The sequence below is a fragment of the Oncorhynchus mykiss genome, chromosome 1 (assembly GCF_013265735.2).
Source record: "Oncorhynchus mykiss isolate Arlee chromosome 1, USDA_OmykA_1.1, whole genome shotgun sequence".
Classification (NCBI taxonomy): Eukaryota; Metazoa; Chordata; class Actinopteri; order Salmoniformes; family Salmonidae; genus Oncorhynchus; species Oncorhynchus mykiss.
The window spans coordinates 44,612,339-44,636,383 of record NC_048565.1 but is presented as its reverse complement, the minus strand read 5'-3'; the positions used below and the strand labels follow the sequence as shown (position 1 = coordinate 44,636,383).

Below are 24,045 nucleotides of genomic sequence, written 5' to 3'. Positions count from 1 at the left end.
ATTTGACGGTCATTGTCAGGCTGACACCTCAACCTAGACTGATAACTCCACAGGCTTATGCCTAATACAAGGAGCTTTCAGGAGTCCAAGAGCCATGAAAACCACAACATATCACTGTGAGAATGGAAGACTGTTCTTCTGCCAGGGACAAATAATATGCTGCTCAGAAACAGAGGAGTGGGCAGAATGTCTCTGACACACATCTCTGACACAGATGTGAGATTGAATTTGGAGCCTGAGTTCCCAAAAAGGAAGACCATACCATTAATCTTTTCTAATATCTACAGTTCTAATATCACACCATGACTGTGGGGGCATGAAAGAAAAAAAACCCAGAGACACAATAAATCCCATGCTAAGAAAAACAATGGCCAGTGCTTCACTTTTAGTAGTCTTCTGGTTATGGTAATATGATACACTGGTCACAGGGACAAATTCTCAGGTTAGCAGCAATAGTGAGACGGTTTTGTCTCCACTCTTTCTGTTTGTGTAGACAGAAGGAGCAGAGTGAACGTAATTTGAACCTAAAAGAAAGTTAGCCGGACATAAACCTGAGATGTCTGATAATGTACTGGGGATGTAAGGGGATCTCATAAGTACCAGACTCTCAATAGTGGAGAGAGGTGATAAACCACGGTGCTCCGTAAGCTAAGCCACATTTAGCGACACACTTATTTCATTATTGGTGGATTAATGTAACATGTAAAAAGGTGGACCCAGTGAACCTCTCAGCTCTGTGAACTGAGATGGTCCCGAGGCGCATTAAGTTACAGTAATGTACAGACACGTTACACGGCCAAGCACTTAGGATTAATATTTAACCCTCGACAAGATGCTCAGCTAGCATCTCATTAACAAACACGTTTGATTAAACATCCCACTCAGCGGTAAACGATCCAGAAATGTCTAGGGAGCTGGTGTACATAGAAACAGAACATTAGCACACTGAAACAATTATTTTGAAAAAGGGTCTGTTTAGAAAATAAGTATGTCACAGTAAAATGTACACAAAGAAAACAAAGGCACCAAAACAGCACACTCGGTGAGAGAGGGCTCCATTTTAACAAACCTAATGTAATGGTAAATCTTAGTGCTGGTGGTAGCGTTGCAGGTTCTGGGGTGTATCAGAAATATTTGAGCTATTTTCACAGCGGGAATTATGGGCGCAATAGCTGGCGGTGGCAAAAAAGGGCTGGGTTTTGATGAATAAATTAGTTGCAGGTGTGTCGAGGCTTGGCCCTTCACTGGCCAATGAGAACATGCTTCATGGCTAAATATGTGGTTGCTTCAAGTTGTGTATTTAAGGTATTTTTTATATCAACTACAAATTGAATGTTAGTCCGTAATAAATAGCCTACAGAAACAAAATGCCGGCCTATCCCATATTAGATAATTATGTTGAACATGTTTGCAATCCACATTGTGTGGATAAGTAGGGTAATTGCATGGCTTCAATAAAAATTAAAAATAAATGTAAAACATAGCATTCAAACTGATATAGATAGGCCTACTGTAAATGGCCTTGTCTGAGCTATGCCAAACATTACACAAGATTAAATAAGACCTAAAAAAGACAGTGAATGATTCTAATAAAACAACTTGTTTTAAGTAGGCTGTGTCTAAATACAGTTACAGGCACCATAACTGCTCCCCGTGGGCATATAATATTATGACAACGTAGACTATGGATAGTTTTACCCATATCTACACTTTTAAAAAGAACTGGAAACAGATCCAATATAAAGATAAAAAGGGGGAGGGTCCACTTACTGCACCCAAATATGTTTTATAAACATCATGGAACCATGTTAGAGATCATTTTCGCACCTCTCCAAACATAGCAGACAGCTTCTAAAAATGCATTGCATGCGAACCTTGCATTCTAACAAAGCCATGGACAGTGAACCTTCTAATAAGTTTGGTTTTTAATCCAATTAAACTAAAACAAGCCATATGTTGTTTCTTTTAAACGGCAACTATATTTCTAAATAGGATGGGGTCAGAATCATGATATCAAGAATTGCATCTCTCGTTCCATGATCAGGCACACGTAGGCCTAAGGCCAAGAGCTTTTTGGCAGGAGTAGCCTATAATGCTATCCATTGAAGATATACCTAGGCTACTATTTAATAAACTATACAATAGCCTAACCCTACAACAGGCCAAGTTATAACAAACATGTAGCCTATCTAGTGTTCTACATTAAATTGGCTTCAACATGGAAGTCTTAGGCTATAGACTAGGGGTATTCACCTCTTACCCAAGGAGGTCCGCACTACTGCTGGTTTTCAATAACTAATTGCACCCACCTGGTATTCCAGGTCTAAATCAGTGGACATGGCTTCGAGTTCCAGAGTTGAGTATGAGGGCGTCTCCCGAGTGCCGCAACGGTCTAAGGCACGGCATTGCAGTGCTAGAGGGGTCACTACAGACCGGGTTCGATCCCAGGCTGTGTCGTAGCCAGCCGCGACCGGGAGACCCATGAGGCGGCGCTCAATTGGCCCAGCTTCGTCCGGGTTATGGGAGGGTTTGGCCAGCCGGGATGTCATTGTTCCATCTCACTCTAGTGAGTGGCGGGCCGGGAGCATGCACGCTGACACGGTCGCTGTACGGTGTTTCCTCCGAGACGGCTGGCTTCTGGGTTAAGCAAGCAGAGTGTCAAAAAGCAGCGTGGCTTGGTGGGGTCGTGTTTCGGCGGACGCATGGCTCTCGACCTTTGCAGTGATGGAACAAGACTAACTACCAATTGGATATCACAAAATTGGGGAGAAAAAAAAACTATTTTTTTATACCTTTGAGTGCTTTTCATAAATGCATTGCATGTTCAAACCACTAAGCCAACCATCACAGTTGATATGGACAGTAGTAACTTTGCCACGTGAAAGGTAAACAAACAGGCAAATATAGCCTACATGCGGATCCAGAACCATGGACAGTGATAGGAATTCCTGCGATTTGACAGAAATCCAACAAAGGAAAGTGGAAGAGGCATTTTTTGATAGCAGTCTTTTTTAAATAACTTGATGATCCTAAACAGGCTTCCTACAGTCACTGTCACCTTTAATGCAGAGTCCATACATTTCATAGAAATGGGGGATTTCATTAACTCTTTTGCTGATTATGATATTTTCAATAAGCCTACTGTGTGCGCCTCCGCTGATAAATTCAATAACATCAGCAAATCGCTTTACTGCTAAGACCAGCTTTTGGTCGGTGTTAAATATCTGTAGTTGCACTGGCTGAAATTGGCATATAGGTGCATGTTTTTTTAAGGACACTTCAGATTTCAACACCTCCTACCTCAGCGCAAGGCAGCTGATGGTAGACAGGTAAATTAACAACCCTTGCACAAAGGTTGGAAAAAAGCAGAGCGCTGGGTTTTACAAGTGAAAATTGCCAATGAGTGTGCGTTTCACACTAGCGCCGCCTTAACGGCAATCGAAGTGTCCAGAAAGCAGCCTATTTTTCAAATGTTCTCCTCTTACCAACGTACTCCTCCACATCCCTTACAGAGAAGCTGGAGGGGGGCAGCTTGAGACCAAGTCCATCCAGTTTGGGAACGGTGATGGGGTAGCGGAAGCCCTGCTTCTCCAGGTACTTTTGTGTTACCTGATGGCCCTGCATCTGTACCATGATTTCATCCGCACTGCAACAAAGGAAAGAGGGGCATTTATATTACATTATTGGCCATCTACCTCGACTAATTCTACAAGATCGTGGCTCCTTCAGTACCTGGGAAAGGTCCTGTTCTGCAGCTCTCGTACAAACACAGAGGTCCCTGCTTGCACCGGCCTGCTGCCATCGTCAGGCTCTGTGTAGTCATGCCGGTGCCAGTTGTTACGTTTTTTCACTGGGAAGACAAGACAGCCAGTTGTAAAACTCCTCAACCGTTAGAGTCAATGATCAAACAGAGAAGAAACTACACCAAGTTTGCAAGGGTCTGAGGAACATAGAAGTCTTGCATTATGGATTGTCTCCATAAACCATTTCAGAAGATCATAAAGCCCACATTATCTCCAGCCGAACAAGGGCCATCTTCAATCTCAATTTGATGATTACACCATCATTCAATTACCCTAATGCGCCCGTATGCTCTGTGAGGTCAGACGTCTAGTGGAGAGCCAAATATTAAATCAACCATGCTGGAGTAATACAGAGTGACAGAGTGTGTGGCGGTACTTACTCAAGGAGGGTCCGTGTTGGACATCACATTTGGGACAGTGGTAAACATCGATGTCCACGGCATGGTGCTCTTCCACTTGGACACAGCTGGAGAGGGAAGAGAACATTTTGATATTTAGACTCAGTTTTATGAAATAAGCTGGTTCTCAACACACAACATATCTGTAGTAAATATAGTTTAAATGTAGGGAGTGATCCAACATCACCCTAGAATGGTTTACCAAGAAAACCTTCCAAAAGGACTAATTCAAGGTAAAAAGGATTGATTTGTTATTGCCCATTTGAATCCATTGTACAGGATGCGAACAGGTGACTGATGTTTCGACTTCAAGCTGACATCTTCCTCAGAGTGACCTGACCAATGCACATAGCTCCTATTTATAGCCTAGTGGCCCATTGAGACAATGTAAAACAATTACAATGATAATAATAAGAGGAAGTGTGTCTCGTTAATCAACAGGCCGTCAAAATGTACATAGGTGATATTCGGGTGTCTGTGAATCCGGAGACAAAACTACTGTTCCTAAATCACTGTTGCAAAATGTAAAATACTACCCCTTCTCATTCAAGAAGGGATCCAGCCAAGTGGTCAACCAACTAGGGTACACATCAACAGCCATCTGTAGTAGGCAGGGATTGGGAGGAAAGGAAAGTCTCAAAGTTGCCTTCTTTAAACTTGTCAGCGGTTTTAAGCTTTAGGAATGCAGGGAATCCAAATCTAAGAGGGCTTTATCAAAATCACATAACGAAGTTATAAAAAGGTTTCAGCTCACTTCCTTTCACATACAAAACATCCTGCCATCCTGATCCATTTGTCAAATAAGGATATCATAATCCACAAGTCATTTTGACTACCTTAGCGCCTTTGTTTTCTCAACTTTTCTCAACGTTAACAACTTCAACCCCCTCAATAAAGAGTGAGAACTATAAATCTGTGGTAAATCTGAGGTAGCCATTTCAAGCTTCTGCCCCTGAACCCTTGGAAATTATTTTCCACCTGCTTCTCCCTCCTTAATCCCCCCCCCCCCCCCCCCGTTCCCAAACCAGGGCCAGTTGCGCTCTGAGGCGGCTGATGTTGGTGGGATTTGGAGGATGATTTAGGCAACAGGGGAAAGAGCCTCAGATATACAAAGTCCCTTCCACCAGGTGGCTGATGAGATATGTTGGCACGACTGCCATATTGCATCTTCATCCCAAAGCCCTTGCTTGGAAGTGTACTTCGTCAGACTGCCAAGAACCTTGCCCTAATCCAGGCCAAGGTGGAGAGACACGGTAGTGATGACACCATAGGCCTTGTTGATCTCTGCACCAGACAGGATGCTCTTGCCAGCATACCTGGGGTCCAACATGTACGCTGTGGCGTGTATGGACTTTAGGCAGAAGTCTTCACGCTTTTTGCTGTATTTAGAACTGCAGTTTCCTCTGCTTTGAGCAACAGTGAAGTGGGCAGGGCAGTACAGATTTCTCCTCTCACATCTGCAAGCAAAGTCTGAACATCAGACAGGATGGCATTGTCTCCCTCAATCTGTGCAATGGCTACTGCTATAGGTTTCAGGAGTTTCAAGCTGCTTACCACGCTCTCCCAAAATACATCATCCAGGAGGATCCTCTTGATGGGGCTGTCCATATCGGCAGACTCTGATATGGTCATTTCTTGGAGAGACTCCTTCCCCTCCAGGAGACTGTCAAACATGTTGACAACACCACCCTAACGGGTGTTGCTGGGGCAGCTTCAATGTGATGCTCTTATTCTTCTCACTTTGCTTGGTGAGGTAGATTGCTGCTATAACTTGATGACCCTTCACATACCTAACCATTTCCTTGGCTCTCTTGTAGAGTGTAGCCATTGTTTTCAGTGACATGATGTCCTTGAGGAGCAGATTCAATGCATGAGCAGCACAGCCAATGGGTGTGATGTGAGGGTAAGCCTCCTCCACTTTAGACCAAGCAGCCTTCATGTTCGCAGCATTGTCGGTCACCAGTGCAAATACCTTCTCTGGTCCAAGGTTATTGATGACTGCCTTCAGCTCATCTGCAATGTAGAGACCGGTGTGTCGGTTGTCCCTTGTGTCTGTGCTCTCGTAGAATACTGGTTGAGGGATGGAGATGTAGTTAATTATTCCTTGCCTATGAACATTCGACCATCCCATCAGAGATGATTGCAATACATCTGCTTTCTGTATGATTTGCTTGACCTTCACTTGAACTCTGTTGTACTCGGTATCCAGAAAATGAGTAGATAAAGCATGTCTGGTTGGAGGGGTGTATGCTGGGCAAAGAACACTCAGAAATCTCTTCCAATACACATTGCCTGTGAGCATCAGAGGTGAACCAGTTGAATACACGGCTCGAGCAAGACATTCATCAGTATTTCTCTGACTACGTTCCACCATAGAGTTAAAACAACTTCTGATTCCAGGAGGACCATGAGCTGTTGCTATCGATAAGGTGGCTGTTGCTATCGATAAGGTGTCAGATTCATCATTTTCACCTCGAATAGAAGTAGAGGGAATTTTGTCAGAGGTCACTTGTTGTGAGCGCTGAGGGAACTTTATGCACTTGGCCAGATGATTCTGCATCTTTGTTGCAGTCTTCACACATGATTTGGCACAGTATTTGCAAATGTACACAGCTTTTCCTTCTACATTAGCTACAGTGAAATGTCTCCACACATCAGATAGTGCCCGTGGCATTTTCCTGTAAAGATTATAAAAATATTCAATACAATTCCACGGCTCAGATAGTGTAGTAGTGTGGGCTCAATAGCATCTCATTCGAGTGCAAGATCTTGAGAATCAGCTGTACATGTGACGTAAAAGTGCACTGCGCATGTGATGGAAGAATGCCCTGTGCATGCAGAGGATTGTAATTCCATTGAATTGGAGATAGTTTAACCAAAATATGCCACAAGAACTAGAATTGCCTTATGTGTATCCCACAAAAAAAGTTTTATGAATTTAAGCAAGATTCCCCAAATTCCAGGGCTTAACTTCCCATTGAAAATATCAGACCCTTTTGCAACTGGTTGGAAGCATGCATAAAATGAACATTGGGTAACACAGGCAGGCCCCCCGTCCACCCCAAAAAGGTTTCTCATATGACATTGACATGTCACAAAACAAAGCTTTATTCTGTTTATGTCCAACATTCTTTGTACCGTAGAATGCTGAAGTGTGAAAAATATTGACCAGAGTTAGCCTCCTATGCCTTGGGAATGACAGGTGTTGTGGTTTAACCTCCTACACAGGCTGATTCGTGGCTCCATATGTTTGGTCTACTCTGGGACAGTGGTGGTGGGTGGCATCCATTAGGCCACAGAGTGTGGGAACCAGCCCTGCCGGAGCAGCAGTTGAGGTGCCCACATCAAAGCCTCCAGCTCTCCCCTTCCGCCAGGCTGGACGGAACACTGGTGTGAGGGGAGGGTGCCACAGGTTAAGGTGGAGGAGAGGACCGGCCGACAGCCTGAAAAACAGTTTCTGTTCAGTGCCCAGAGGCGGGCCTGGGAGCAGTTCTAGCTGATATCTGCTTTGATCTGAGCGTAATTGCAGGAAACAAGGGAAGCAGTAAACAGAGAGTAGAGGGTCTATTCACTTACACCATGTAGTGTATGCCAACTTAAATTGTCATGTGAATCCATAATAAAATCAGTTGTATTTGTTATGTTCATTACTATGTAGTACTTATGAATTATTGTTGTGTGTTCCTTTTGATACACCTTATATGTCCTACGGGAGCCTCCGTACCTGCCTGCGCTAAACAGTTATGTTAGCTCACGAACGTGAAGAGATTTGAAGCTAGAATACCCGAGCAGTTTATAAAGAATTTAGCTAGTCTCTCAGGTTTCATCTACATAATAGTATTATCTTGAAAAATCGGAGTTCCTCAAGTTTCCCAGCCATAGTCTGCCTAAACTACATGCCTATGATCGAAAACATTACAAGTAGGCTGCAATTGTTTTCAAATATGTAGCCTATTTGGCTGAAACCTTAGCTTACAGCCCAATACAATTGAAACTACAGATTTAGTCTACTTAGGAAAGATCATAACAATTCCTTCAATTCCTTTTCAACAAACGACTGACTCAATTTATTTGCTTATTTTACCAGCATTGCAGCAAGTAGACGCGAGAAAAATAGACTTGATTCTGTTAGTGTTCAAATACTGGAGAGTTGAGACCAAATCACGGACGCTGGACAGAGTGGATTTCAGTTGTAACGAAAGACAGTTTTAATGAGTCAGAGATATCTTGTCCCGCAGTTTTACGTGCACGGACCTAGTTCACATAACTCGGCAAGGAGCCAGGTGAAAAAGAGGCCTATACAATGGTTACATACATTTTTATACATAGAATAAAGTAGGTGGAGTCTTGTCGTTTCGGTCTTCTTGACTGGTCGGAGGGTTGGAGGCGGGCCTTGCTCTAGCCAGAGCGGGCCCCATTGGTGCACAGCAAAAGTTCTTTGCTCTTGGGACCGGCCAGTTAGAGGGAGATGAGATGTGTGTTTATATAAGGAAGAGGGGGTCAGTCTTCTGGCTGGGTGTATGTGTTCTTACGACGGAATGTCTTTGTTTATATGAGCTATGTGTATGAATATTTATATAACAAATCCCCCTCTTCACGTCTATTAGACGTGAAAACTATAGCAGAAAGGTGGCGGTTGCAATCGTGGGTATACATAAGGTGGTGCTCCTAACCTTGTCTGATTTGCATGGTGGGTCTGTAGGTGTAGTGCTACGTTTGGGACGGGAGTGATTGGAGGGAGTGATATCAGGAAAGGAGTTAGGGACATGTGTAGGGGTTGGTGTATGTGATGTGGCAGGGTGAAATAGTTGTTCAATTAACCATGTGAAAGTCCTAGGGTTACTCCAAATATCAGTATGAATATCACAAATAAGGGACCAGATATCCCCAGCCTCACCCAGAGAGGGAGAAATTTCCCTCTAACTGGGCGAGGTTCCCTTCTCAGGGGAGGCGGAGTTTGATGCCGCATCACCTGAGGAAGGAGTGTCTTCATTTGGAATCGAATTTAGGCCGCTCAAATCAGCTCTGACTTCAGTCAGTGTTCTAGAAGGAATTGGGGCTGGGGTGCAATGTGTAAGGCGGTGTCAAGGTGTGCCTGATTTACCTTTGACCTGGACTGAGTGTGAAGTAACCTCCTTCACTTCGTACGGTCCAGTCCACCTGGGTTCCAGCCACTTTCTCTTGTGGACTGTAACCCTCACCCCGTCACCAACCTTTACCTTCAGTAGTGTCGTGTCCCCCGGCAGCTCCCCCTCCTGGACCTTGTGAACCTGGGTAGAGAGTGCTGCAGAGAGAACCGTCAGTTTTTTCACATAATTAGACATTACAATTTGTTGTACATCAAGGGCGGGCATATGACCTCCCTCCCTTGGTGGACCATGCATGACTCTACCAGTCATTATCCCAAAGCTATCTTAGCTTTTGGTTTGACGTTCCACCAGATTTTGGGATTGGGGCCTGTACACAGATCCAAATCTGTGGGTTATGCCAAATCTTTCTTCCACCTGTCTCAGGTGTTTGTTAAATGTGAGCCATTTGTCAAATTTGATTTGTCTTGGGATGCCATACCTGGGTATTAGTTTGGTTTGTAGCCACTTAAAGACTGACCTAGCATCCTCCCCTTTTGTTATTATTGCCTCTACCCATTTGGAGAACCTATCTACTATGACTAGGAGATAGAGTTTGCCTTTAGATAAATTTTCGGGGCCCATGTCGGTGTAGTCTATACTAATATCCTGAAAACATGCATTAGGTGTTACGTATGAGCCCATTGGTGTTTGATATGGTTTCTTTGGGTTGTGTCTGTCACAACCATTGCATTCGTCACAAAATAAATCATCGTCATAAAATAAGTCAGTCATATTTTTTATGTGAGGGTGCCACCAGATGTGCGAGGCCTTTTTGGAGGGTCTTTAGTTTGCCTTCGTGTATGGGGCCATGTGTTTCTCATAAAAGTTCTGGGTCCATCAGTGTGGCCTGCTTCATGGGCATGGGCTGAGTCTGTATAGATATTCAGTCTTTCCTTTTCCTCTGATGAGGACCTGCGTCAATCCGATGATTTCAGCTAATTTGGCCGATGCTGGTTGAGGGATGATGGCTGATTGAAGGGTGACATCACGAGGTGAGCTGTTTTTTTTCAATAGCTTTTGCTACTGCAGCAACGTATCTGGAGCATGTTGACTGTCCTACCTCAATGTGGTCAAGTTTGAAGAGTAGTACATCAAGACCCTTCTCTCCCCCTCTTGTTTCTGGAATAGGACGGATGAGGTGAATCCTTCCCTTCCAGAAACATCCAAATGGAACTTGTTCTTGTAGTCAGGTGCAGTCAGAGCTGCTGCCGCTGATAGATCCGTTTTCAGGAGTGCTATGGCTGTTGATGCTTCAGCCGTCCAGGCCAGGGGTGCATGGAGGTTCCTTGATCGTAGGATGACCGGTGCTGCCACCCCCTCTGGGCCACACCCAATGGTACAACACCTGATAGGTGGGGTCAGGTGCATCATGTCTTCGTCCCAGTCTGCAGTGAAGAGGCAGTCATCAGTTTCTGTTGCATTGAGTGTGCAATGGATCTCAGCTTGGGGAGTCTTATATGGGTGCAGAGTGTAGATTTGAGCTTTCAGTTGGTTGAACTTAAACTGGATGTGAGGGGTGGCAGGCCCTGTGGGTAGGCATTTTAGCCAGTACACTTCTTGGGCTTCAGACAGTGTGGTCATCGGCAGGAGTGGCATCCTCATCATTCTTACTGGGTGATCAGGTGTTGAAGTGGGAGGGTTGGTTGTAATCTTGCTGCTCCTGCTGCATGTGGCTAGATTCTGGGTGGTTGTATGCTGGCTGTTGCTGATGCATGGGTGTGGGTCCTGGTAGCTGATGTTGCAGAGGTGGGTTTCCCCCACTTCCTCTTGCTCTCCATTGCTGTTGCTGCGGGGAGAGTGGTTTCATGCAATCTCTGGCAAAATGACCGGTAATTCCGCAGTTAAAACACTGGTAGTTTCCCCCTCTGTGTTGTCCAGTGCAGGGACCCCGTCGAGCCCATACTGGGTGTTGTTGTTGCAGGATATACTGCTGTGGGGGAGGGTATTGGGGTGGTGGGGCTGCCTGCTGTTGGATCATCTGAGAGACAGTCTGTGCCACGATTTGGGAGATGTCTGTTTTGGTTCCCGGCTCCTTCGTTTCTTCCGCCACCATCTGTTTCTTAGGTTTTTCTCCTTGTTGTGCTTCCTTCAATTGGAGTTTCAGGAGTTGTACCTGGAGGGACTGCACCTGGCTCTCAGCACCCCCTCTTTCCTTGTTGTGCTGGGTCACATGGTGGTGCACATGAGTGTTGAATTGGGTCAGAGGAAGTGCAAACAACCCTACCGTTCCTCTGAGTTTGGTTTTAACATCTCCGGGACACCCGTTGACCACCATTTCCTTCCACATGCTGAGTGTGGTATCAGTGTGATCGAATGGTTCTTCGTGGACCGATCTCCATGTGGTCTTAGCCCTGTCCAGGTATGCTGCAGGTTGCTCACCTGGGTTGATTGTAAAGGAGGATAAGGTGGCATGGTTTCTTTCTGTAGGGTATGCTCTCCGTAGAACTTCCCATAATCTGGTACGGAAGTGGTCTATGGGCAGTGTTGGGGCCCGCCATCCAAGGTCAGCTGCTGTCATGAGGGCCTCCATGGTTCCGTGGTCGGTGGCTCTTGCTAGAAGTGCTTTCATGTCTCCTAGGCAGAGTTGCAGGCCTGACGTAAGTGTCTGCAGTTGAAGTAGCCACGCTGAAGCTCCTCCATGTAGGCTAGGCATCTGTCCCATCAGTGTTGTTAAATCAGTCATTTTCCAGGGCTGGTACTCCACAGTGTGTGCATCACCTCGTGTCGGTCGCAGGGGGTACTGTCCTGCCATCTCCTGCTCTCGCTCTCTTCTATCAGCAATTCTGGAGGACCGACGGAGTGTTTCGGACCCCATTGATTCGGTAACTTTGGTTACTGTTCCTCTCATTATGCTTTCCACACGGTAGGCTCCCTCTCTGTTGTTATCTTGGTTAGCTATTAGCTCCCTGAGTTCCTTAGCTCGAGCTATTGATGATTTCAGCAGCTCCTGCATCTTAGTCACGTTTGGAGCTCCCATCGGAGCTGGGGTGAGCACCATGTCAATTTCTTCTTCGTTTTCGATATCCATGTTCTGATGACAGTCCTCCCTATCCGTCTGATAGAAGTGGTTTGAATCTAATCTTGTTTGTAAGTGTCCTCTGGTTTCAGAGGTGAGAGAGTTCACAGAGGAGCATTGCGGCCTCCGTTCCTGGGGGAGGTCTCCTGCTCCTGGAATCCCAGTTTCGAACTGTTCACATACCATATGGCCAGCCGTTATCCCCAGGGTAATGTCCCCCTTTAACTCCCCTATTCTCAGAACTGGAGCCTGTATTGTGGGAGGTGCCCTGGGCAGGAATGGGTTGTGTGACGGGCTCCGGTGATTTTGTCCCTTTGAGTATGGCGGGGGCTGAACTGCCTCCATTGTCAATTGTGGATATAGTGAGGGAGAAACGGCCACAGGGGGAGCCGTGGGCAAGTTCTCAGGCGGAGCTTTAACATCCCCCGACGCCACAATAGCCACGCCCATCATGTCTGGTGTGTTTTTGGGCAGCACCCTCCTACTCTCCTGTATGGCCCATGTACCTATCTTGAGCTCCCCCTCTGCTCTCTCTCTCTCTCTTGTACCTACTTTTTTGAACCTGTGTATGTTGTTTCTCTCCGCCTCACTCGCTTTTGCATGCTCTACTGCGTCCTCTAATTCTGTCTGCATATCTTGGAGTTTCCCCCCTGTAGGTGGTCCTCCGCTAAAATAACCTGCTTGTGTCCATCTTATCCGTAATCCTTTCCACACTTTCTCCACTTTCCCATACTGTTTTTTACCTCCCGCTCTATCAATCATACTCTGATCTAAATAATCATTGAATTTTAGTTTGGGCGTGGTAGCTGCAGACATTTTATCTAGTTCGTCTGATAATGTGTATAATGCGTTATTTAGGTATATTCAATCCTTACTATGTGGTGTTTATTTCTATCGTTGTATGCTTAGCCTGTCCCTGGTCGAGACAAAGGGGGTTATCAATATGTGACGCCCGCCACGTGTGTATTTCACCGGTATTTTATTTGAATTTGTTCAGCGATTCGTTTAGGTATTTTCTATAAATGATTCTGCGATTTCCTTTTGGAACAATATATCAGTGAATATATGCGGTTCTCTAACAATTTTCAGAGTAATTCTAGCTCTTTAGGAAATATCGATAGAATTTCTAGACAACTAAGAGTTGTTCAGTGAATTATTTAAATACTTTCTGTAAACAATTCAGTAAATTCCTTTATGAACTTATATCAGTAAATTCGAGCGATTCTATAGCAATTGTCAGAATAATTCTATATATTTAGGAAATATGGATAGAATAGAAAAACCCCAAAATCAGTGTGTAGCTTTTAGCGTCTGTAAAACAAAGTCTGTATTAAGCTCGGCGGCTTATTTAAATACTTTCTAGAAACAATTCAGTAAGTTCCTTTATGAACTTATATCAGTAAATTCCAGCGATTCTATAGCAATTGTCAGAATAATTTAAAACTTTAGGCAATATCAACAGGAATGAAAAAAAAACGAAAATCAGTATTTCGGCCCGGCTGCTGTCAATCAAAATTGCACGGCCATTCGATACTAAGGTGGCTTTGTCTACCAGCACGTGTGCATAATAGCCCAGTTACGTATCCCAACCTACTCCGCGACAAACGTTTCTTTCAATTTAATTTCCCCCATCTCCAAATCATGGAATGTCAACTCTGGTTCATCTTATGTTTATTGTTTGATGTGCAATAGCCACATCATTCCCGATCTCTGTCTAGTGGAAGGCCAAACTTACATATCCTGTATCTACTCGACTACACCTCTTACAAAACCTATTAAATAATACACAGCTTTTTTAATAGGGCATTTTTCATGCAGATTCATTCAATCCAACCACACCTCCACAAGACCTATTCGATGTTATATGTATCAACAGGAGATTTTACTTGCAGATCCGGTTCATCTATCATTCAACTATAACCACACCTCCACAAGACCTTATTCGATAGTACAGAACGTATCAAAATAGGACATTTTTACTTGCAGATTCGGTTCATCTATCATTAAACTATAACCACACCTCCACAAGACCTTACTTGCAGATTCGGTTCATCTATAACCACACCTCCACAAGACCTTACTTGCAGATTCGGTTCATCTATAACCACACCTCCACAAGACCTTACTTGCAGATTCGGTTCATCTATAACCACACCTCCACAAGACCTTACTTGCAGATTCGGTTCATCTATAATTCATTCATTCGTATGAAATTCTCATTGAATTTCCAACATCCATAATTGTGTCCATTACGTGTTAAAACACAGCCACTATTTAACGTCACCTCTATACACAACCCAATACATATATAATTAGGACAGTTTTCTATGCAGATTTCAGAACAAATAGGGTCCCTGGAGGAATTTAACACATTGGTCAATCACAATTCACACATTCCTATTAAAATAACTGAGTATAGGCCCATTAATAAGAATATGTATATATATATATATTTTTTTTTTTTTACAAAACAAGATATCTTTAATCAATGTCTTAGGTTCTTATGTAAAAAATTTGGGCACCGATTCATACTCACGCCCAGTACTTTCTGATCAAAATTTGGTTTAGACTATAATACAATATGCAGATTTCGATATAACGGGCTCTGCTCACCTTTATATAGAGCGCTCCGATCAGATTTCCTGAGGCAAGATGAATGGCTGGGGAAGTCACTCTTCCGTCTGATTTTTTAGCCGTGATCAGTCTCGTCCTCTCACACTAACTTATAATAGATCGAATTCAAGAATAACCATCCTCTGCTACCAATTCTGTTAGTGTTCAAATACTGGAGAGTTGAGACCAAATCACGGACGCTGGACAGAGTGGATTTCAGTTGTAACGAAAGACAGTTTTAATGAGTCAGAGATATCTTGTCCCGCAGTTTTACGTGCACGGACCTAGTTCACATAACTCGGCAAGGAGCCAGGTGAAAAAGAGGCCTATACAATGGTTACATACATTTTTATACATAGAATAAAGTAGGTGGAGTCTTGTCGTTTCGGTCTTCTTGACTGGTCGGAGGGTTGGAGGCGGGCCTTGCTCTAGCCAGAGCGGGCCCCATTGGTGCACAGCAAAAGTTCTTTGCTCTTGGGACCGGCCAGTTAGAGGGAGATGAGATGTGTGTTTATATAAGGAAGAGGGGGTCAGTCTTCTGGCTGGGTGTATGTGTTCTTACGACGGAATGTCTTTGTTTATATGAGCTATGTGTATGAATATTTATATAACAATTTCTAATTTGACGAGCTGATGCCGTAGACACACGCAGCCAGTCTATTCTCTCATTCATCATGTGCATTTTAATTCCAGCGTGTAACTGTCTAAACATTTTTTATATAGTACCTGTCAAAAGCTTGGAATCATTCAATGGTTTTTCTTTATTTCTACATCGTAGAATAATCGTGAAGACAAAACTATGAACACATATGGAATCATGTAGTAACCAAGAACAACAAAAAAGTGTTAAACAAATCAAAATATATTTTAAATTATTCAAAGTAGCCACCCTTTGCACTCTTGGCATTCTCTCAACCAGCTTCATGAGGTAACCAAGATGGAGTAGCAGTGGGATGTCTGTTTTGATTGTCTTGTCCCGTCCCTTGTATATATCGTTTTTCTTTGTATATATTTTTAATCTCATTTTCCACCTACGGACTGAACATACTCTCTCCTGCAACCCACCTCACCCAATGTGGTATGGATCAGCTATTTTTTACACTTTAGAACCGGAACCCCTAGCTACTAGCTAGTAGTCAGTTAGCCACTGCTAGTGGTTATCACCGTTAGCTTGGACATCTGCCAGCCTCAGCTCGGGCAACTCCTGCCAGCCTGCACAGCTCAATATCAACCCAGTGCATATCGGACTGCTTTTCTCTACCACATCTCCGGATTCCCACCCCCACATCTGAAACTTTACTCCGGATCCGAATGGCTACTCCTGGCTAACGTCTCTGTCCCAAAGCAAGCACCAGTTAGCCTGGAGCTAGCCTCGAGCTTGGCCCATCTCCCAGCTAGGTGAAGAAATCCATCAGATAATTCCTGGGCTTCAATTACCTCTTTTGCCAATTGGCCTGGACCCCTTGCAGCCGACGCGGAGCCCCGCCAATTCATCATGACTGGTCTGCCGACATAACCGTCCGAGGGGGTTTCAACAGGCTCTCCCGTTGTGACGTCCACCTGAGGCCCATCTGCTAGCAGTCTGAATCGCCGTGCTTCCAGCATGCCTAGCTACTCACTGGACCCTATGATCACTCGGCTACACATGCCTCTGCCTAATGTCAATATGCCTTGTCTATTGCTGTTTTGGTTAGTAATTTTTGTCTTATTTCACTGTAGAGCCTCTAGCCCTGCTAAATATGCCTTAGCTAGCACTTATGTTCCACCCCCAAAACATGCGGTGACAGCACCTGGCTTAAATGGTGTCTATAGAGACAAAACCTCTCTCATTGTCACTCAATGCCTAGGCTTACCTCCACTGTACTCACATCCAACCATACCCTTCCTTGTCTGTACATTATGCCTTGAATCTATACTTCCGCGCCCAGAAACCTGCTCCTTTTACTCTCTGTTCCGAAAGGACTACACAACCATTTTCTTTTTGCCTTTAGCCGTACTCTTATCCTACTCCTCCGTTCCTATGGTGATGTAGAGGTTAATCCAGGCTCTGCAGCCACCAGCATCACTCCCATTCCCCAGGCGCTCTCATTTGTTGACTTCTGTAACCGTAAAAGCATTGGTTTCATGCATGTTAACATTAGAAGCCTCCTCCCTAAGTTTGTTTTATTCACTGATTTAGCACACGCCAACCCAGATGTCCTAGCCGTATCTGAATCCTGGTTTAGGAAGACCACCAAAAATCCTGAAATTTTCATCCCTAACTATAACATTTTCGAACAAGATAGAACTGCCAAAAGGGGGCAGTGTTGCAATCTACTGCAGAGTTACCCTGCAGAGTTCTGTCATACCATCCAGTTCTGTGACCAAACAATTCGAGCTTCTACTTTTAAAAATCCACCTTCCCAGAAATAAATCTTTCACCATTGCCGCTTGTTATAGACCCCTCTGAGCCCCCAGCTGTGCCCTGGACACCATATTTGAACTGATCACCCCCCATCTATCTTCAGAGTTAATACTATTAGGAGACCTAAACTGGGACATGCTTAACACCCCGGCCGTCCTACAATCTAAGCTAGATGCCTTCAATCTCACACAAATTATCAAGGAACCTACCAGGTACAACCCTAAATCCAAAACCATGGGCAATCGCTTAAGATATCATCCTGACCAACTTGCCCTCTAAATACACCTCTCCTGTCTTCAACCAGGATCTCAACGATCACTGCCTCATTACCTGCATGCGTTATGGGTCCGCGGTCAAATGACCACCCCTCATCACTGTCAAACACTCCTTAAAACACTTCCGGGTCAGGTCGATGAGAAAGGCCTGCTCGCTTGTATCATGGAAGAATATTGACCTCATCTCATCAGTAGAGGATGTCTGGTTGCTCTTCAAAAGTGCTTTCCTCTCCATATTAAATAAGCACGCCCCATAATTTTTTTTTAAACTAAGAACAGATATAGCCCTTGGTTCACCCCAGACTTGACTGCCCTTGACCAGCACAAAAACATCCTGTGGCGTACTGCATTAGCATCAAATAGCCCCCGCGATATGCAACTTTTCAGGGAAGTCAGGAACCAATTTTCTCAGTCAGTTAGGAAAGCTAAGGCTAGCAATTCCAAAAAGTTTTGAGACACTGTAAAGTCCATGGAGAATAAAAGCACATCCTCCCAGATGCCCACTGCACTGAGGATAGGAAACAGTGTCACCACCGATAAATCTACAATAATTTCAAAGCATTTTTCCACGGCTGGCCATGCTTTCCACCTGGCTACCCCTACCCCGGCCAACATCTCAGCACCCCCTGCAGCAACTTGCCGCTCCCCCATGTCTCCTTCACCCAAATCCAGACAGCTGATGTTCTGAAAGAACTGCAAAATCTGGATCCCTACAAATCAGCTGGGCTAGACAATCTGGACCTTCTCTTTCTAAAATTATCCACCAAAATTGTTGCAACCCCTATTACTAGCCTATTCAACCTCTTTCGTATTGTCTGAGATCCCCCAAAATTGGGAAGCCGCCGCAGTCATCCTCCTCTTTAAAGTGGGAGACACTCTAGACCCAAACTGTTACAGACCTATATCCATCCTGCCCTTCTAAAATCTTCGAAAGCCAAGTTAATAAACAGATCACCGACCATTTCGAATCCCACAGTACCTTCTCCACTACGCAATCTGGTTTCCGAGCTGGTCATGGGTGCACCTCAGTCACGCTCAAAGTACTAAACGATATCATAACCGCCATCAACAAAAAACAGTACTGTGAAGCCATCTTCATCGACCTGGCCAAGGCTTCTGACTCTGTCAATGACTGCATTCTTAAAATTGGCAGACTCAATAGCCTTGGCTTCTCAAATGACTGCCTCGCCTGGTTCACCAACTACTTCTCAGATAGCGTTCAGTGTGTCAAATCGGAGGGCCTGTTGTCCAGACCTCTGGCAGTCTCTATGGGGGTGCCACAGGGTTCAATTCTCAGAACGACTGTTTAGAGATTTTTTTATATATTTTTTTAATATATATATATATATATATATATATATATATATATATATATATATATATATATATATATATATATATATATATATATATATATATATATATATATATATATATACACATATACACAGAAGGGTGTGATCTGCGTAGAGGTGGATCAGACAATCACCAGCAGCAAGAGCGACATCATTGAGATATATATATCAATGATGTCACTCTTGCTGCTGGTGATTGTCTGATCCACCTCTACGCAGATCACACCATTCTGTATACATCTGGCCCTTCTTTGGACACTGTGCTAACAAACCTCCAAACGAGCTTCAACGCCATACAACATTCCGTGGCCTCAAACTGCTCTTAAAATGCTAGTAAAACTAAGTTCATGCTCTTCAACCGATTGCTGCCCGCACCCTCCCGCACGACTAGCATCACTACTCTGGACGGTACTAACCTAGAATAATGTGGACAACTACAAATACCTAGGTGTCTGGTTAGACTGTAAACTCTCCTTCCAGACTCACATTAAGCATCTCCAATCCAAAGTTAAATCTAGAATCGGCTTCTTATTTCGCAACAAAGCCTCCTTCACTCATGCTGCCAAACATTCCCTCGTAAAACCGACTATCCTACCGATCCTTGACTTCAGCAATGTCATTTACAAAATAGCCCAACACTCTACTCAGCAAACTGGATGTAGTCTATCACAGTGCCATCCATTTATTCACCAAAGCCCCATATACTACCCACCACTGCGACTTGCTCTCGTTGGCTGGCCCTCGCTACATATCCTTCGCCAAACCCACTGGCTCCAGGTCATCTATAAGTCTTTGCTAGGTAAAGCACCGCCTTATCTCACCTCACTGGTCACCATATTAACACTCACCCGTAGGATGCGCTCCAGCAGGTATATTGCAATGGTCATCCCCAAAGCCAACACTTACTTTGGCTGCCTTTCCTTCCAGTTCTCTGCTGCCAATGACTGGAACGAATTGCAAAAAAATCACTGAAGCTGGAGTCATATCTCCCCCTCGAACTTTAAGTATCAGCTGTCAGAGCAGCTGTACCTGTACACAGCCAGCCAATCTGTAAATAGCACACGACTACCTCCTCCCCATATTATTACTTACCCTCTTGCACCCCAGTATCTCCACTTGCACATCATCATCTGCACATCTATCACTCCAGTATCAATGCTAAATTGTAATTATTTTCACCTCTAGGGCCTATATATTGCCTACCTCCCTACTCATCTACATTTGCACACACTGTACATAGAAAAATCTATTTTTCTTTTGTGTTATTGAGTGTACGTTTCTTTATGTGTAACTCTGTGTTGTTGTTTTTGGTCGCACTGCTTTGCTTTATCTTGACCAGGTCGCAGTTGTAAATAAGGACTTGTTCTCAACTGGCCTACCTGGTTAAATAAAAGGTGAAATAAAAATAAATCAAATCACCTGGAATGCATTTTAATTAACAGGTGTGCCTTGTTAAAAGTTCATTGTGGAATTTTTTTCTTCCAAGTTCAGTCGCAAAAACCAGCAAACGCTATAATGAAACTGGCTCTCATGAGGAACACTACAGGAAAGGAAGACCCAGAGTTACTTCTGCTGCAGAGGATAAGTTCATTAGAAATTGCAGCCCAAATAAATGCTTCACAGAGTTCAAGTAACAAACATCACCTGTTCAGAGGAGACTGTGTGAAAACAGGCCTTCATGGTTGGATTTCTGCAAAGAAACCACTACTAAAAGGACACCAATAAGAAGAAGAAACATTCTTAGGCCAAGAAACACGAGCAATGGACATTAGACCGGTGGAAATATGTCCATTCCTCTGATGAGTCCAAATTTGAGATTTTTTGTTCCAACCCAGTATCTTTGTGAGATGCAGAGTAGGTGAACAGATGATCTCCGCATGAGTGATTCCAACCGTGAAACATGGAGGAGGTGGTGTGATGGTGTGGGGGTGCTTTGCTGGTGACACTGTCAGTGATTTACTTAGAATTCAAGGCACACTTAATACAGCATTCTGCAGCGATACGCCACCCCATCTGGTTTGAGCTTAGTGGGACTGTCATTTGTTTTTCAACAGGACAATGACCCAAAACACACCACCAGGCTGTGTAAGGGATATTTGACCAAGGAGAGTGATGCATCAGATGACCTGGCCTCCACAATAACCAGACCTCAACTCAATTGAGATGGTTTGGGATGAGATGGACCACAAAGTGAAGGAAAAGCAGCCAACAAGTGCTCAGCATGTGGGAACTCCAAGATTGTTGGAAAAGCAATCCTCATCAAGCTGGTTGAGAGAATGCCAAGAGTGTGCAAAGGGTGGTTACTTTGAAGAATCTAAAGTATATTTTGATTTGTTTGACACTTTGTTTACTACATGATTCCATATGTGTTATTTCATAGTTTTGATGTCTTCACTATTATTCTACAATGTAGAAAATAGTAAAAACAAAGAAAAACCCTTGAATGAGTAGGTGTGTCCAAACTTTTGACTGGTATTGTAGATTTTTACAGACAGAATGATGAAACAAGTATTTATCCACAATTTGCTCTGGACAAGTCTGGTCCTGTAGTGTCTTAACAAAATGTTAATATTTAATGAGACGACATCACCTTATTTGCATATTTAGTTAAATATAAAAAAATATAAAAAATACAAGTCATTTGTGTCTACATTCAGCTGGTAAAAGTTGATTGTGATATGATTAGGGGGGGGGGGGGGGGGGGTGTAGTACCTGGCCTTGAGAGAGTCTGCCAGACTCTTGATGACAACACCACTGATTTGTCAGCTTATTTCACCTAAAGAGTCCACATCTTCAGAACATAGCCCAACTGAAAACCGGGTAACTAATCACACAGTGGCAGTGTGTGTTATTGAGAATGTCTGGCTCTGAGAGACGGTCCGGAACTGACTACAAACCACACACCCTCTCCCTACGTCATGACTGCAGTTGTGCATTGGAACAGTGGGCCCTGTATTCTCACACACTGCTACTTCCACTCACTATTACGGAGTGTGTGAAGGACACAGAGCTAATAATGACTCACAGCTCCCTTTGTTGCAGAGCAGGCTAATGATGAAACAACCACCCTCTCAGGAAACACATTAGTCACCAGGCAACCCGGTAATTATGTCAGAGTAGGCTTAGGCCTAACCTAAAAGAAGTGAAACAGAACAAATCAAAATAGTACGGGGCAGAAGAAATTAAGCGCAACTACAGACAACTGTTCTCAACACCATTTCAGGCTCACCTCCAACCCGAGCCAGTGACGTTCTTCTGTTACTAGGCTATACCATTCTGCCTTTGTTTTCATCTCCTCTTCAGACATGGAGAGAATTATGCCACTTTCTCAGTCATGCAGCTCACTCCTGTGGCTAGGAGTCTCTAGCCTAGCGGAAGGAAGCCAAACACAGCAAGATCACCAGCACCTCACTGAGAGCGACTAATCAGTGAGCTTACAGAGGCAGACGAAGAAAGGAGCATGATGAGAGCAATGAGCATGTGATGGAGATCCAGAGGTGAGCTCTGCTCTTTCCTGGTGCCGTGGTTACCCACAGTCTCTCCCGTTCATTAAAATGAAAGGTAGCAAATACATAACCACATGTAACATATGGATCTGCATTAGTATACGCATCAAAAAGCCCAACGCAAAGTTAAAACCTCACTTTTCTATTTTTCGAGTCATTACATAAAACATTTTGAGGGGAAACGTGTCAGAGGACCCAGCCAGTCAGTCTATTCCCTACAAGGTACTTTGACATATCTTCAAAATATATCACTTCAAATTAAACCTAATCGTGTGCCTTCATGACTACTGGTTTCAATTAAATTTTCAGCCAACTTTATATTTTATGAATTTACCGTTACAAATTAGCTTGCAAAGTTGCTAGCCAAATAACGTTTGCCCTACTAACCCTACTACGTTAGCATTGCATGAGTCAGCCAGCAGCTTTCAACACCTAGCTAGCTAATTTACAGCTTTAATAGTGAATTGAGCCACATTAAAGTACACCAAAGTTTTGGAGATACATAATGTCACCTAAATCAGTTGTATGCATTATCTTAGCCAACAAGCTAGCCAGCCATCTGACATCATTAACTATTTTAGTCTGCTAACTAGCCTAGCCAGCCAACCACCAAAACTTGGTTAGTCTACTTCACAGAGAACAGGCCGAAAAGTTGACGAAACAAATAGAAGGACAAAAAAAACTATGAACAGACAAGGTACTAAACAGTTGCAGCAAGCAGGAATGATTTTCCCCTTTCGTGAGACCGAGGCAAGAAGGGACAAAGAGCCTGCCTGCTGAATATGCAAGATTTCCCACATGTGGGGAATGCTCATGGATTGGTGATACCAATAATAGCTTGTTTAACATCACACTTCCTCATTATTGGTGGATTGTAGAGAGAGAGATAGACATCTATACACACACATACACATAGTAGATGACTGACAGGGGGCACTGTTTTGAAGCCACCACACCTCTATCTTGGCACTCCCACATTGTAAAAAATATTTTGGAAGCTATAGAAACGCATTTGTAAATGTCTGTGTTTGCTTTTGCCATATTTATTCTATAACAAACACCTTAATGCATACTTTAAAAATTACATGAGCTAAACATAAAAAAATATATAAAAACATTTTCCATGAAGTATACTTTTTTGAAAGTTCTAATGTTACGGCCCCCACTTCAACAACAAAAAAATACTTAAATACATGTAACTTAATTGAAATACTGTAGAATTCCATTAACTCCTATGGAGGATGGCTTCTTCTGGGGAGTGCCAGTATGGCCAACCGGTGGCCTCAAAGCCTCTCATTGGCTAATCCATAGCATCAGCAATCCAGGGTTTATATACATCATTAATTGTAGTTTATCACTGCCAACACTAGGTATGGAATGTAATTACATGCTAGCCTGTTGAGTGGTTAACGTTAGCCAGCTCGAGCTAGCAAACAAACTCTGTACCAGAGTAGGTTCCCTGAAGGACAGTAGCAATAGTGCATTGTGGGTAGTGCCGAAGGTAACCGAAAATAAGTAAATAAATATTTTGAAACCAAAAACATTA

General features: G+C 43.7%; 1 protein-coding gene across 2 annotated transcripts in view; it reads right to left on the bottom strand.

Annotated features, from left to right (window-relative positions):
• kdm7ab (lysine (K)-specific demethylase 7Ab) overlaps window positions 1–24,045 on the bottom strand; it is a 48,790-nt gene that overhangs the window by 11,038 nt on the left and 13,707 nt on the right. For both annotated transcript variants that reach the window (XM_021602250.2, XM_021602242.2), the window contains exons 2-4: window positions 4,184–4,269; window positions 3,733–3,850; window positions 3,486–3,646 (exon numbers count right to left, since the gene is read on the bottom strand). In XM_021602250.2, the coding sequence (XP_021457925.2) occupies window positions 3,486–3,646; window positions 3,733–3,850; window positions 4,184–4,269 (365 nt within the window). The remainder of the gene's footprint in view (window positions 1–3,485; window positions 3,647–3,732; window positions 3,851–4,183; window positions 4,270–24,045) is intronic.